This window comes from Poeciliopsis prolifica, unplaced genomic scaffold (assembly GCF_027474105.1).
Source record: "Poeciliopsis prolifica strain line A6 unplaced genomic scaffold, Auburn_PproV2 SCAFFOLD005, whole genome shotgun sequence".
Classification (NCBI taxonomy): Eukaryota; Metazoa; Chordata; class Actinopteri; order Cyprinodontiformes; family Poeciliidae; genus Poeciliopsis; species Poeciliopsis prolifica.
The window spans coordinates 19244198-19259705 of record NW_026562380.1 but is presented as its reverse complement, the minus strand read 5'-3'; the positions used below and the strand labels follow the sequence as shown (position 1 = coordinate 19259705).

The 15508-nt window shown below is 40.8% G+C and overlaps 2 protein-coding genes across 2 annotated transcripts; both read left to right on the top strand.

Annotated features, from left to right (window-relative positions):
- Positions 1-5181: 5181 nt before the first annotated feature.
- Positions 5182-11617, top strand: LOC129359906 (neuroblast differentiation-associated protein AHNAK-like). Its single transcript, XM_055029862.1, has 6 exons — positions 5182-5232; positions 7128-7219; positions 8634-8704; positions 8799-8919; positions 9025-9200; positions 9408-11617. The coding sequence occupies exons 3-6, from the start codon at positions 8693-8695 to the stop codon at positions 11565-11567; spliced, it is 2469 nt and encodes an 822-aa protein (XP_054885837.1). The 5' UTR covers positions 5182-5232; positions 7128-7219; positions 8634-8692; the 3' UTR covers positions 11568-11617.
- On the top strand, positions 11614-14122 carry LOC129359667 (neuroblast differentiation-associated protein AHNAK-like; the record flags this gene model as incomplete). The annotated part of the gene is made up of 1 exon (XM_055029452.1): positions 11614-14122. A coding segment is annotated over one exon (2208 nt), but the record flags the coding sequence as incomplete, so codon positions are not given.
- Positions 14123-15508: the final 1386 nt, after the last annotated feature.

Below are 15508 nucleotides of genomic sequence, written 5' to 3'. Positions count from 1 at the left end.
CATGTCCCATGTGGAGTTTTTCATGAACCATGGTGATGTGGGCTGTAGCTGCTACAGCTGCTGCCTTATAGGCCTTGAGGTAAAGGCCTGTAGTTATGGTTAGGGTGTGTGTGTGTATGTGTACCTCTGATAAAATGCCTTGAGCCGTTTTCATATCCATTTCATGGATTCTGTTACTTAAAAATCAAGCTGCCGTAATCTTTGACCTGGTTGTATTTCCTCCAGATTGAACAAGCTGCCTGGATGTGAAGCTTTTCTCATTTCTGTGGTTTTTGTTTTGTTCTTAGATGCTCATCTAAGGCATCTCTTGCTTCAGCCCTTTGGTATGTCTCCCAACACGATCCTGTTCTTGTGCTCCGAACAAGAGATGACAGATTTAAAATTCTGTGCTGATTTGATCTGTTGAAGGATGTTGATTTTGAGCCAAGTGTGCCTGAACTTTTCATTCCATGTGCGTTTCGTCACGGTTGCCACTTTATCTTTCCCGCAACAGTCTAAAATTGTGACTAAGAAAGACAAACATTGATTTCTGAGCAGGTATCCGTCATCACTCAAAGCTGGAGTTTGTATTTGCTAAGCAGGTGAAATGGAGACCTTCCCCTTGAAATGGCTTTTTTCTTTCTACTTGACCATTAGAGCCTCCTTTAGATAGAGTTTGTCTAAAGGAGATTATCATGGCTTTGGCCATAAATCAGTCCAGTCTTGCTGTGGGTCAGAATACCTGGCTGATCTGAATAACCAGGTCTGAACATAATTAGAGACGGCAGAACATCAATTATCATTTTTGTTGCTTAAAATCAGTTTTTCCTGCCTCTTGGGCTCTTTTATCCTTACAGCTGGTTGTAAATGGAACTTCAAGGCTTGATTTCGTTTTTTTTTTTTTTTTTTTTTTTTTTTTTTGAAACATTTGAAAACTGAAGGAGAGCATTCAGCTTCATCGTGAAAATACTGAGGAAAACATCAAAAGATTTCTTGTCACAACTGTTCAAAAAGGTGCTTTTTTTCCTCTATTGGCAACTCAGTATTAAAATGTAACTTTTAAAAGAACAGAGTGTTGTTCTACGAAATGAGGCAACTTGTGAAGGCCTCAAGTGAAGACAAAAAACAAAAACATTAAGTTTCCTAGCGTAGAGGAAGAAAACTGCCTCACCCTGTGTGCTCCAGCCTGTTTGGGCTGCTGAGACAGCACAGTTGTCAGCTGGACAGCACTGACCTTGGGACCGGGCTACATGCAGTCGAAAACTTGCTTCCGGAAAGCTTCCGGAAGTAAACATCCTGGTATGTGACTGGTGCAGGACGGCAGGAATGCGTTTTGCTTCCAGCCGACTGAACAAAGTTGATGTGTAGAGATTGGGTCCCTCACCAGCTGCCATAATGGAGCACAGCCGAATAATCAGCAGAGGTAACGACATTCAATCTGATTGCGTTGTACGCCGAAGCTTTTCTGCGTGAGCGCTCGTCTCTGAGGCTGTGGGCCAAAGTTTCGCCTTGTTTCTCACCACAGCACGGTCAGAATGCAGGTTCACCACATTCCCTTCAAGCCACATGATCTGAGCTGCCTATAACGGGTGTTGCCACTCTTGACATTTTCTGAATTCATAGAGAACGGAAATTAAAATTGTAACTTCTTCAGTATGTGTCAGTAACTTGTCAGTCTTAACTCTGTGGTTTTATCACGTTAGGTTTATCTGTTTCCAGTTGACTGGGCCACTGAACACATTTGACCAGACATTGTAATCCTTTCTATTAAATCTTTTATACTTTCCTCGCTGCTTTTTTTTTGTCGTTGCCGCCACCTACATAAAACTCGCATTTCACTCAAAAAAGAAAATACAAATAAAAAATGGAGCAAGCTGCCTTCAGAAAAGCAGCTTGCTTCATTTTTACTACTTAGGAACATCATTTTTGTTTCATCATTTTTGTTCCATCTTTGAGTGGGACGTTGGTGGAAGGAAGTCTGTGCCACAGTTTCACCACATCCTCCGTCACACAGTGGGAGGTGGTAGCCGGTGTGACTGATGGATTCAGTCACTTGAGCTGCACAGTATTAAAACAACTCATGTCTGGTTTTCTTCATTCGTCCGTTTCAGTTCATTTGAGTGTAAATAACTCAAGTGTGTGGGGGGGCGAGGGGAGGGGATTTTCCCTCTTCTGCATCCTTCTAGAGGCTAGAAGGATGCAGGATAGCTGCTCTGTAAGGATAGAATCTAGACAGTCGTCTTCTGTCTTCATGTACACCTGAAGACAAAAGTTTACTTCCCCCAACATAGATGTATGATTTTGACATATGTCAACTTTTAAAAGCAAAAGTTTTGAAATCTTCTAGATTTTTATATAAGACACACAGATTAGATTAGAATTGTGCATATATTTACCTAATTCGCCAGCGAACTGTACTGAAGTTTCCAGAAATTCTTCCAGTTTTATGAATGTTTTTTTAATTCGTGTCCAAGTGTCATTGGATTCAGCAGTGCATAGATTTTTGGGTGTTTTTTTTACATGGTTCTCAGGTCTGAGGATAAATGTACATAAGCCGGGGAAGATGAGCCCAATGCTTCCTAGAGAAAAGCGCCATGATCTTGCTTTCTGAAGAGTTCCAGTTTAAGAACACCGACTGTTAAGTATGATAGGAGTAGCATCATGCTGTGGGATCGTTTCTCTGCTAAGTCAGACTAATGTGTGCTGCACAAAGAAATGCCTCCAACATCGTCACCTTCTCCTTAATGTCAGCATGTCCGTTTCAGCAGGTTAAGACTTGTTCCAACAAAGCAATAATCCAAAACGCATCAAAGCTGCCTCTGGAGCGAGTAGTGAAGAATACCTGGAGGCTGTGGAATGGGTTTCCACGGCTCCCGTTCCAGTGCATCGGTCTTTCTGAACTTTTGTTGGACGGGAAAAAAGAGGTCTGTGTTGGAAAATCTTTTCCCAATACCTGTGCAGACCACTGGGACGCTGAGGAGGTTGTTTCTGCAAGAGTTTTGTCTATTTATCCACATTTTATTTATTTGTGTTTCTGCTCTCTTTGTGTTAAACACAGATTTTTTTTCTTTTATCTGTTGAAGACGATTTACATAAAACAAAGAGTAAAGTTTTGTTTTTGTCAGCTGATATTTGATTTGATTTTGTTCATGTGTTGTTGTTTTTTTACACAGCTCGCTGTCGTGCACATTATGCTTTTGTAAATTGCTTCCCTAATTGTTGTTTGACTTCGTGGCGCTAATAAAACTCCCTGAACTGTTTCCTTTTGTCCGCAGCACAGTAAAGATCTGGTCTTTAGGTGCAGCCTCTGATAAGTGAAGATATATGGAGGTTTTGGCATATTTCACTCCTGTGTCAGAGTTGGTTTCAGTGCTGCTTTGTGGCATGTGTGGCACTCACATTTCTGCACATTCTCCTCATACCTTTCATTGCAATAGGTAGTACTTAGCAGTTGTACCGGAATGACAATGTGCTATCAACAAATACGTAGCACACCTCCCCCAACCTCCCAGCAGTTTTGCAACAAGGCTCTGATAATGCAGGAATTTTACTTTGAGCCGAGTCGAAGGCCAAGTCTGAATGAGAGCGCTGCTCTGTGAATGGACAGGAAAACCTGCAAACAGCTTAGAGAGATACTGAGAATGTATTTGGCACTGTAGCAAAAAGTTATTGTGTGTGTGAGTGTGTGTGTGTGTTTTGTTGAGCAGACCCCAGCCTGCTTCATGCTGCTCAACAGGTATTCATTAAAGGCCACAAGTTAAGACCTGAAGAGAAGCTGGCAAAGGAAATGGGAATCACAGAACCACGTTTTTTTCTTCTTCTTCTTTTCTGTTTGATTCTAGAAAAAGCAACCGGCAGCTGAGACATGTGCAAACAGAATCCCCCACCAGCACCTGCAGCCTCTGCACCTCTCGGTTTGCTCATCACAAATTCACACAAAAACTTCTTACTTTGCACAAATCGATTTGGAGACGTGTGAAATGACGACAGCCAGTTTAATCGCTTTGGTGTCTTTCATTCATTTTATTGGGTCAGATTTAAGAAGTCGAGCTTCAGTCTTTGTGTTTTTTATATGAAGGAACTTCTCTGTAGGACGAAACTTACTGTTCTGTTTTAACTCCTGTTAATCTGTGGTGAGACCCAAAGTTCAGACATTAATATAGCAACACATGACAATTATTATCTACAAGACAGAATAAATATCATACGTTGAAAAGATATTCTTACTCTCAGTCCTTTCACATTGTATCTCTTAAGAATGCATTTATAATGGGATTTCATTTGATAAACCGTCATGTCATAGATCATAATACTGAAGTGGGAGGAAAACAACACATTAGTTTGCATTTTCATTTGCTAATAAAAATTTTAAAAGTGTGGAATGTGCTTTTACCAGGCTCTGCTCAGTCCAACTCCGATGCGACTGCTGTGAAGACACGGGTCTCCACCCACAACGTTCACTGGTCAAATAAACCGCTAGTCTGGGTCAGATCACTGAATAAAACATGGTGGAGGTTGCGTCATGTTATGGGTGATACTTCCAAAAGAAAGGCAGGACCTGAGGGAACGGGACGACAGAAACTGGGTCTAGAAATAGCTGAATTTCATGTTGCGTTTAAAAGGCATAAGGTTGATCATTTACATGACATCCAGCAGCCTCAGCTTTCTGGTTTCTATTTCTAGTACTCTTTTACCATGAGGATTTTATAGCTCACATAAGTGTCAAAGTGACACTTTTTAATTTTTTGACAAAAAATAAAATTATGTTTTTTTTTTTTTTGTTGCCCTTTTTCATCCATCCATCCATTTTCAAACACCCTTGTCCCTAGTGGGGTCAGGACGGGTCCTGGTGCCTGTCTCCAGCGAGTCATTTCGGGTTCACCGCAGGCACTTTTTCAAATTAAATACTGATATTCAATATCAGGATTTGATATGAATCAGCAGCTGAGCTTGGCTGAGCACAGACGGGATGTTTCGGTTTGGAGGTCACTGTTCATTTCGTAACATTTTCACGATCAATTGGACTGAATTTTCTTGTCCTGTTCAGTTCTTCATTCTGATTCTTTTGAGTTGACTTGTTCATGTTCCCTCCCAGCTGTCTTTCATCAGTGCAATCACTCACCTGTTTCTGCTCCAGTAATGAGTTCCTGCCTCTAGACTTGTAATTTATGCAGCTGATTTTTGACATTTCAGTCTTGGGCACATCCACCCGCCTCCCAGGTTTGCGCCTTGCTGAGGTCTTCTGCAGGTTTTGTAAGTCTGTTCTTGTTATTTCACATTGTTTAAAAAAAGAAGCAACAACTCACTCCCAAATCTTACCTCTCTGCTCTCCCCTCCCCCCACCACATCACTTCTCAACCCCCATTTGGCTCAGCAAATGCTTTGGCTTTGGCTTTGGCTTTTCAGAGAATATGTCAGGACAGACCTGGGCAGCTGATTTGCTTGTAAAGATGTTCTGTGTTAACGGCCACCTGCCTGTGCACTGCTTGGAGAAAAGCATCACCATCTCTGAAATGTAATTAGTTCAACTGGGATCAAAGCAGAATGAGTTAAAAAAAAAAAAAAACACATTCTTTTAAAAACTTACAATTTCTCAGATTTGCAGATGTAACTTTTAATCTGTAAAGGAGGGGCTCAGCTGGCACTTTCCAGTCGTTGTGTCATTGTGGTTACTTTTTGAAGTGGATGCAAAACCACAGGTTATTTGAAGGGCTCCTGCCGCGGCATAAGTTACTGTTCTTGTTGTGCAGGTGTCAGAATCATGAAGCTAAAGTCAGAACTAGAGCTTATATTTCCGCGCTTCTCGTTGGCAGCAGATTCAAAGGCCCTGGCTCACTCGGTCCACCTTTCCCCAGGAGGAATTCAGGCTTCAATTGCTCATCCTTCAGCTATTATCTTGAACAGACAACACCCTGGTTGGTTTTTCTTGCCAACAGTCATCGCATTGTACTTTTCTACTGGATGGGCTGGGTAGTGAGTCATTTAGTTTTGATATAGAAATTGCCAAGAATTTTGGACGGCTTTCTTGATCAACGAAATAAAACGATGGGTTTTCTCTTGCAGCTTCACTGCATGAGCTGAGATTTCTTGCCAGCATGCTATATTGCACTCAGCACCACTTCATTATAGCCTTTAGCAAATTGTTAAAGCTAACTGATCACAACAGTGATCTCAGGTGGAGATTCTGATATGTGATTTTTACCCTCCAGAGAATTGAACTGAGTCGGCTCGCATCTGAACCTGGGGAAAGCGACGCATGCGGAGCTGATGTTGTAGACGGTCACAGAGACTAGATCATGGACTGCGTGTGGTCCAAAATGGGCAAAAAAAAAAAAAAAAAAAGATAAAAAGAAGTTTAAGATTCGAATCTTCTTTTGTGTGAAATCCTAACCCGGATCAGAATATTCTCCCTTCAGTCCTGATATTTCAACCTCATCCGGCGAGGCTCACAATGATCCAGATGCCCAAACTCATCCTCACATCAGTCCAGAAATGTGCAATTTTCTTTCTACATTTATAATTGGAGCATGTAACGTTCTTCAAATCGTGAACCAAATGCATAGTTTTATAAATGACATCTCTAAGACGAGCAGGTCTGCTTAAACCTTCAACGCGGTACAGAATTGTTTACATGGCTTCGAGTCGAGCGAAGACTCCAGACTGCATGCCTGAAGCTGTCAAACAATGTCTCCTTCACTGTTGTGATAAATGTTGATAATTTCAGCAGGAAGAACATGCGCAGAAGCTTTACCACTCAGGTGTTATAATGTGATCGTCTGAAATGAATGACACTCAAAACAGATGTTAGTTCCTACAGGGAGGAGACAGTATTTTGGTATAATAATGTATCATTTTTAAACCGTGAGACATAAACTCTAAACAGGAAGGATCTGGCAAATCTTTAGCCAATAATTGTCTAATAAAATTAGTGGGGGGTGGAGGGGAACAGAAGAAACCCTGCACTGCTCACTTTAAGACAGTGCAAAAGGAGTGGTGTGTTTCTCCCGCTTAGGCGCACTTTCTGGCTTAAGTTTCGGCTGCTTAAGAGACCAGCCTAAAAGGTGTGTGTGTAGGAAACTGAGCTTTTTGCAAATGAAAGAGGGCGCAAGGACGGGGCGGTCCTGATGCTGTCCAACTCGTTCTCCCAGATGATTGCAGGCATTTAACAGGCCAGTTCCTCTCATCCTAACAAAGCAGCAGTGATACCCTGAAGAGTGGACATCTCTGGCAGCGCTACTAGGTGAGTCCCTAAAGTATGTTCCCTTTACTTAATCATGTCATCCTGATTAAATCAGGATGAGATGATTTATATTTTTTAAAGGTGTACAGTTATGTATAAACCTGGCCTGTAGTTTGGTTTAAATGGATGGAATTTCTGGTAAATGCATCTTTACTAAAAACTTCTATTTTTGTCATGAGGCCTCACTTATTTCACACCAGGGGTTTTGGTGATTTTGAAGAATTAAAAAGATGTTGCGCCGTCTCCTCCTGTAGCTCAAAACACGGATTTGGTCCATACACTCCTTTAAGACTTTCATTGTCGCCGTTTTCATGTTGCAGTTTCTGGTTAAAATCCCCTGTGTGCCTGCGCTGCGTCTTGGATTTTGCTTTGACCCGTGTTGCTGTCAGGGTAACTAGTGACTCTGCAGATCAGACTCTGATCAACCCAGTGGTTGTCTTTGAGTCAGAGTTGTTTTAGAAGACGTCTTTCTGTTCGGACATTTCGTTAGAAATGAACGATTTCAATGTAGCTGAGGGGAAAATGAAAATATCTGAAGTTGCATAGTTAATTTCTTCATGGTTTTTATATTCCATTCAGTTTATCTCGATTTATTGAGGTTAATGTTAGTCAAAGCAAAGTTTTTTTTTTTTATGTTTCAGAATCAGCCTTGATTTTCTTATAATTTTTTTGTTTTTAATATCTATTTATTTATTTATTTTTTCATGCTTGAAATTTCTTTTGCGATCTAGCCCGGCTGCCCTTGAAGCCTGGGCTGCTGTTGTTAATGCGCCTCGGCACAGACTCGGCGTTTACGTGTGAAAACACTGAGGCGTGGTTGGCAGGACGGCTGCTTGTGTGTGTCAGGCAGAATGCATCTGAACCGACAGGTTCGGATGGACACATTCCCTCCACCAAAGCAGGCAGAGTGTTTGGATTCCTGAAGTGTGAGACGGTCTGAACGTGGGTGTTTCTCTGTCAGGCGAATTTGATCAGCTTCTCAATTAAAAAAAAAAAAAGAACCTAAGCAGGATGTAACAATATGAAATATCTGCAACTTGCTGGATTTTCACTGTTTTTTGGATCCGTTGCCTTCAGAATCTCTATGGTCTTATTTTCATTTTAAAGGTACAGTTTGGACTGCTCATCAGTCACTGCTGGTGGGTTCAAACTTTTTGCGAGTTCCATTCGACATGAAAGAAGTTACAGCTCTAATTAAATAATTAAACCAACGCATTGGCCAGTCCTGGTCATGTTCAGCAGAGCTTCACACAGAAGCCCAGCAAGTTTGGAATATAAAACCAGATTAGAAACTGTGTTCTATAGTCTTTTCAGCGTGCTCAGATTTAAAGGTGAAATAGATTCGAATTCAGCTTTTGTTGTTGTGCTTCTATGTCAGTTTATCCTACAAAGGTTTTTCTATGCTTTCTTTTAGGGTGGGATTTCTTTGATTCGACCACATTTTGTTGTTCATTCTGTGACATGAGGGCATAAATGCAAAAAATGGTAAGTAAAAAAATATATATGATGATAAAGATGTGGCTATAAACACACCTCACTTTTTCTTTTTTTTTTTTTTTTTAAACCTTACTATTCACAGAGCGAGGAAAGCAAGAGTGCAAGCATTTCAGGAAGTCTGGCTCTGGATGGCTCTGGGGAAGGACTCTCCATCAGCGGGAATGCAGATAACGCTATTGCTGCCAAAGGTGACCTAAAAGCAGGTAAGCTGCAGACCTGGAAACTAAAAGATTCAGATTCTGCATGGTTTTTGTGTTCAACAAACTTAAACTTGTATCTCTAACCAGTTTCTCTACTCATTGTTCCAGAGGACGATATTGTCGGAGCTACGATAAATCTAAGCAACCTTGACGAAAGTGATGTGCGCAACATCCTGGAGACCCTAAAGCCATATGAACACAATATGAAGGTTCTGACAAAAAAGGACCTGAGTGCTGGTGTTGGGCTTGACTCGTTTGGACTGGGTCTCAAAAACTCTACAGAGGTAAATACTTTTGTTTAGGAGCAAACGCGACCAGATCGATTCAGTTCCATCAACAGAAATAAAACTGAAATCAAAAATAATTCTTTAGTAAAAGTAATTCTGTAGTGTGTGGAGCCAATGTATGACTAATAGTAAAGCAAAGTTGAAATCAACTCTTTTTTTGGCAAGTCGTATCTTAACCTATATTTTTATATTGCTGTTTTGTAGAGGCTATTTAAGTCAGATCTTTCACTGGATTCATCAGCTGACCTCCCAGCAGTTTCTTTCAACGGCCTCAGTGGAGGGCTAAATGCTGAGCATGGAGTGGATGGTAAAATAACTGGCCCCAGGCTCAACGCAGACCTCCCCAAACTCAGTCTTAACAAGCCATCGGTCGATGCTGGTGCTGCAGTCACAATGCCGTCTATAGGACTACCAGGATCAGATGTAGACGGCTCACTTAAGATGCCTGATGTCAGTGTGTCGGCTCCAAAGGTCAAGATACCAAATGCATCCCTGAAAGTTGATAAACCAGATTTGAAATCAGGAGAATACCAGGCCCCAAAGTTCAAATTACCAACAGTTGAACCATCAAAAGCAGAAATGGATGTTTCTGGTGACTTGGATCTTCCATCTGTAAGGGGAAAGGTAGATGCACCAAATCTCAACTTATCAACTCCAAAGTCAAGTTTTAGTGGAGGGCTAAATGCTGAGCATGGAGTGGATGGTAAAATAACTGGCCCCACTCTCAATGCAGACCTCCCCAAACTTAGCCTTAACAAGCCATCGGTCGATGCTGGTGCTGCAGTCACAATGCCGTCTATAGGACTACCAGGATCAGAAATAGACGGCTCGCTTAAAACACCTGATGTCAGTGTGTCGGCTCCAAAAGTCAAGATACCAAATGCTTCCTTGAAAGTTAATAAATCAGGTGAATACCAGGCCCCAAAGTTCAAAATGCCAAACTTCAAACTGCCAAAAATTGAACCACCAAAAGCAGAAATGGATGTCTCTGGTGACTTGGATCTTCCATCCGTAAGTGGAAAGGTAGATGCACCAAATCTCAACTTATCTACTCCAAAGTCACATTTTAATATGCCAAATGTGGAAATCAATGAGCCAAAAGTAAATTTGAATGACCCTGATCTAAAATTTGAAGCCCCCAATGCTGATATTGAGGCACCATCAGGCATATTCAAATGGCCACATTTAAAATGGAAAAGTCCCAATGTCAAAGGACCAGATACTGACCTAAATGCTGAGATCTCAGTACCTGATGCCAGTGTGCCAATGGCAAAGGTTGATGGGGATTTAGATGTTGATATTGACTTTCCCAAAGGAGACATTAAAGGCCCTGAGGTAGATATTGATTCCCCATCTGGTAAAATCAACTGGCCCCACTTGAAGTGGAAGAAACCGAAATTCCATGGCTCAAAGGATGGTTTGGATATAGATGCAAATATTGATCCTGCAGATGTTAACCTTTCTCTTCAAAAGGTGAAGGGGGACCTTGATCCCCCTGATGTTGATATAAAGCTGCCAAAGGCGGATATTAAAGGCACAGACCTTGATTTGCAAACCCCAGACCTTGATGTAGAATCTTCATCTGGTAAAATCAACTGGCCTCATTTGAAATGGAAGAAACCTAAAGTTCATGGATTGGCAGTAGATGGAGATCTAAATGGACTGGATGCAAATCTTGAGTCTCCAAAAATTGAGGGTGATATTAATGTTCCCAAGGCTGAACTGAATCTCGCCAAAGCTGACCTCACAGCTCCAGATGTTGATGATCCCTCAGGAAAAATCAACTGGCCTCATCTGAAATGGAAAAAACCTAAAGTTCATGGCCCAAAAGCTGAAGTGGACGGAGATTGGAATACACCAGATCTTGATCTCTCAGCTCCAAAGATCGATGGTAAAATTACCTCACCAGATGTTGATCTGAATTTACCCAAAGCTGATGTTGACATTAAAAAACCAGAATTGGATATTGATCCTCCATCTGGAAAGTTCAAAGTGCCCACTTTGAAAAAACCAAAGTGGGCGCTCTCTCAACCAAAGGTAAAAGGTCCTGATGTTGATTTAGATGCTGAACTCTCTGGACCTGATCTTGAACTCTCAGCTCCAAAGATAGATGGTAAAATTAACTCACCAGACGTTGATCTGAATTTACCTAAAGCTGATGTTGACATCAAGAAACCAGAATTGGATATTGATCCTCCATCTGGAAAGATCAAAGTGCCCACTTTGAAAAAACCAAAGTGGGCACTCTCTCAACCAAAGGTAAAAGGTCCTGATGTTGATTTAGATGCTAATCTATCCAGTCCTGATCTTGAACTCTCAGCTCCAAAGATCGATGGTAAATTAACTCACCAGACGTTGATCTGAATTTACCTAAAGCTGATGTTGACATTAAGAAACCAGAATTGGATATTATCCTCCATCTGGAAAGTTCAAATGGCCTACTTTGAAAAAACCAAAGTGGGCGCTCTCTCAACCAAAGGTAAAAGGTCCTGATGTCGATTTAGATGCTGAACTCTCTGGACCTGATCTTGAACTCTCAGCTCCAAAGATAGATGGTAAAATTAACTCACCAGACATTGACCTGAATTTACCCAAAGCTGATGTTGACATTAAAAAACCAGAATTGGATATTGATCCTCCATCTGGAAAGATCAAATGGCCCACTTTGAAAAAACCAAAGTGGGCACTCTCTCAACCAAAGGTAAATGGTCCTGATGTTGATTTAGATGCTAATCTATCCAGTCCTGATCTTGAACTCTCAGCTCCAAAGATCGATGGTAAAATTAACTCACCAGACGTTGATCTGAATTTACCCAAAGCTGATGTTGACATTAAGAAACCAGAATTGGATATTGATCGTCCATCTGGAAAGTTCAAAGTGCCCACTTTGAAAAAACCAAAGTGGGCGCTCTCTCAACCAAAGGTAAAAGGTCCTGATGTTGATTTAGATGCTGAACTCTCTGGACCTGATCTTGAACTCTCAGCTCCAACGATAGATGGTAAAATTAACTCACCAGACATTGATCTGAATTTACCCAAAGCTGATGTTGACATTAAGAAACCAGAATTGGATATTGATCCTCCATCTGGAAAGATCAAATGGCCCACTTTGAAAAAACCAAAGTGGGCGCTCTCTCAACCAAAGGTAAATGGTCCTGATGTTGATTTAGATGCTAATCTATCCAGTCCTGATCTTGAACTCTCAGCTCCAAAGATCGATGGTAAAATTAACTCACCAGACGTTGATCTGAATTTACCTAAAGCTGATGTTGACATTAAGAAACCAGAATTGGATATTAATCGTCCATCTGGAAAGTTCAAAGTGCCCACTTTGAAAAAACCAAAGTGGGCGCTCTCTCAACCAAAGGTAAAAGGTCCTGATGTCGATTTAGATGCTGAACTCTCTGGACCTGATCTTGAACTCTCAGCTCCAACGATAGATGGTAAAATTAACTCACCAGACATTGATCTGAATTTACCCAAAGCTGATGTTGACATTAAGAAACCAGAATTGGATATTGATCCTCCATCTGGAAAGTTCAAAATGCCCACTTTTAAAAAACCAAAGTGGGCGCTCTCTCAACCAAAGGTAAATGGTCCTGATGTTGATTTAGATGCTGATCTCTCTGGACCTGATCTTCATCTCTCGGCTCCCAAGATTGAAGCTGAAATACACACACCAGACCTGAATTTAGAGGCACCCAAAACACAATTGCAAGGCCAAAAGTTAGATCTCAATGCCAAGTTGCCAAACACTGAACTGGAAGCGCCTGACGTCACATTAAAATCTCCAAATTTGGATACCAACGCACCAAAACTAGCCCTTACAGCTCCAGATGGACAGATAAAAACACCAGGTGTAGAGTTAGATCCAGTTCTTGGAGACTTCAAACTGCCTCATTTCAAGGTCCCAGCACTTGATCTTTCAAGTCCAAATGCAGGAATTGAGGCACCCAAAGTTAACTTGAGCGATCCTGATGCTGATGCCAGTATTTCTGTTCCTGCAGTGGAACTGAATGGACCAAAGGTGGAAGGACCCAAAGTTGATATTAGCGCTCCAGATGTAGATGCTAATGAGAAGTCCAGATTCCCACATTTCAAAATACCAAAGTTCAGCTTTTCAGGATCTAAGCCAAAAACTGGAGAGGTCAATGACAGTGCAGATGATGATGATGAAGCTGCTTCAAATATTGAAACTGATGTTCCTGTCTTCAGATTTCACTCACTACCCAAATCAACCTTTGATGGCCCTAGTAATTTTTCTGATGCATTTGGCTTATCAAAACGCGACGACGAAGAACAGGACTATGTTGTAAGAAAAGGGATAAGACTGCCAGTAAGTAATGCAGCAGCAGCAGCAACGAGCAAAATCGATATTATGCAGATACTGAAACTGTCGAAGGAAAAACTCGCCAGTTTCTCGCCAACGGAAGATGCTAATCTGAGACTTGCTGCTCCCAGCTTAGATGTCGGTGCCTCTGCAGAAGGTTCCTCTCTAGGTACTTTAAAAATAGAAAAGCCTGGGTCTGTAGAGGGTCCAGCAGATGAAGATCAGAGGCTATCCCAGAGTCTTGCCAATATGCTTTGTCTTGACTCTGATGACCCAGTTGCTGTCTGACTCTTTAAAAACTAGGAATCAAATCTGAAATGCTGTGTGTGTGTATATATACCTGTACTTAAATCAAATTCACATCTGTTTGTATTACTGTAATAGAATCCACTTTTTTTTTAATGAGCAATGTTGATATTTCTGTTATTTATGCAAGCTATTTTTCTAAACTTTTTCATTTGAATACATTTTACCCAGTAAACTGCATGTTATCAAAGTACACGACAGAATTCTGAGTACTGTTCTCCCATTTAACATTTTAAGATCAATTTGTGAATGTAATTGTTGCTTAATAAATCACTGAAACCTCCTCAGGTCTGATTCCTTTGTTTTAGGAGAACCAAATGCTTTGCCTTTAAGGAGCTACAATGGATGGACAGAGAGCAAGCACAAAGTGCTGTTTGATTTTGTTTCTAGAAATCTCAGCTGTTAAAAATTTGATGTGAATTTTATTGAAATATAAACTTATGATTGTTTAATGAGATTAGAAACCTTGCTCATTTCTGCATTATTTTTTTGGGAGGGACCTGGGAAATTCAAAGCCAGACTATTACAAAGTACCAACTTTATTTGCCAAAGTTACTTTGGGGGGACCAAATATTTTAGCTACCTGACATAATCTGTCCTCCCTCTATAACATAGGAACAAATTAATTTACAAGCAAGTCTTTAGCTGTATTTAATCCTCTCTTCATCAACAAAAAATCCTGTGAATTTGGTAACATTTGCTGTTTATTTACTAAAGTTACTTTGGTAAGTAACTTTACCTCCAAAGAGAGTTGAACAGAGGAACAGATTATTTCAGGCAGCTGAAATATTTGGTTCCCCCCTCATAACTTTGGCAAATAAAGACTAAATGATACCAAATTCACAGGATTTACTGTTGGCGATGAGAAGATTAGACACAGTAAAAGACTTGCAGGCAAATTGATTTGTTCCCATGTTATGGAGGGGGAACAAATTATTTCAGGCAGCTGAAATATTTGGTTTCCCCCGCATAACTTTGGGAAATAAAGAGCAAGTGTTACTAAATTCTCCAAAAATATTTATGGAGAATGCCAGTTTTTGTGAATATCAAAAACTTCTATCCAGATTCCAAGCCTAAACTCAGTCCAGTGAATAAGAAAAGCCAAAGAGGCAAAGAAACTTTCTCAATCCTTATGTGACTGGGCTATCAGAGAAACTCTGAAGGATATTTATGAAGCATAAAGTACCGGTGCATTTTGAAGCCAGCACTTATATCCACACAATAAAATAGAAAAGCCTTTTCTTGGGCACCTTTAGATTCAGGTCTGGTGTGTAAAACACCCAAACACTAGGTGGCAGTTTGGTCGTGTAGAGGAGCCAATGTTCAGAGCTCTTCACCAGATACACAAAACAGCACCAATGCTAAAGGATGGCCAAACATAGAAGAGCCAAGCCAGGAAATCTAGACTCAGCAATTCATCTACATCTCATGGACAAGGGACACTAATTAAAACAGGAATATGTTCATTGGAGAGGAAAGACTCAAGAGAGCACTGCAAGACAACATGAAAAAGCAATAGAAAACCAGACCAGACCATTGTGCCACTAAACATCACATTTGACTTCCACATATCAGAGATTCTTAAAATTGCATCCTAATTCTCCCATTTCTTCCACAAGTGTCACCTCTATATGTAAATGTCTACAGTAAAGAGTCAGCACATCAGCAT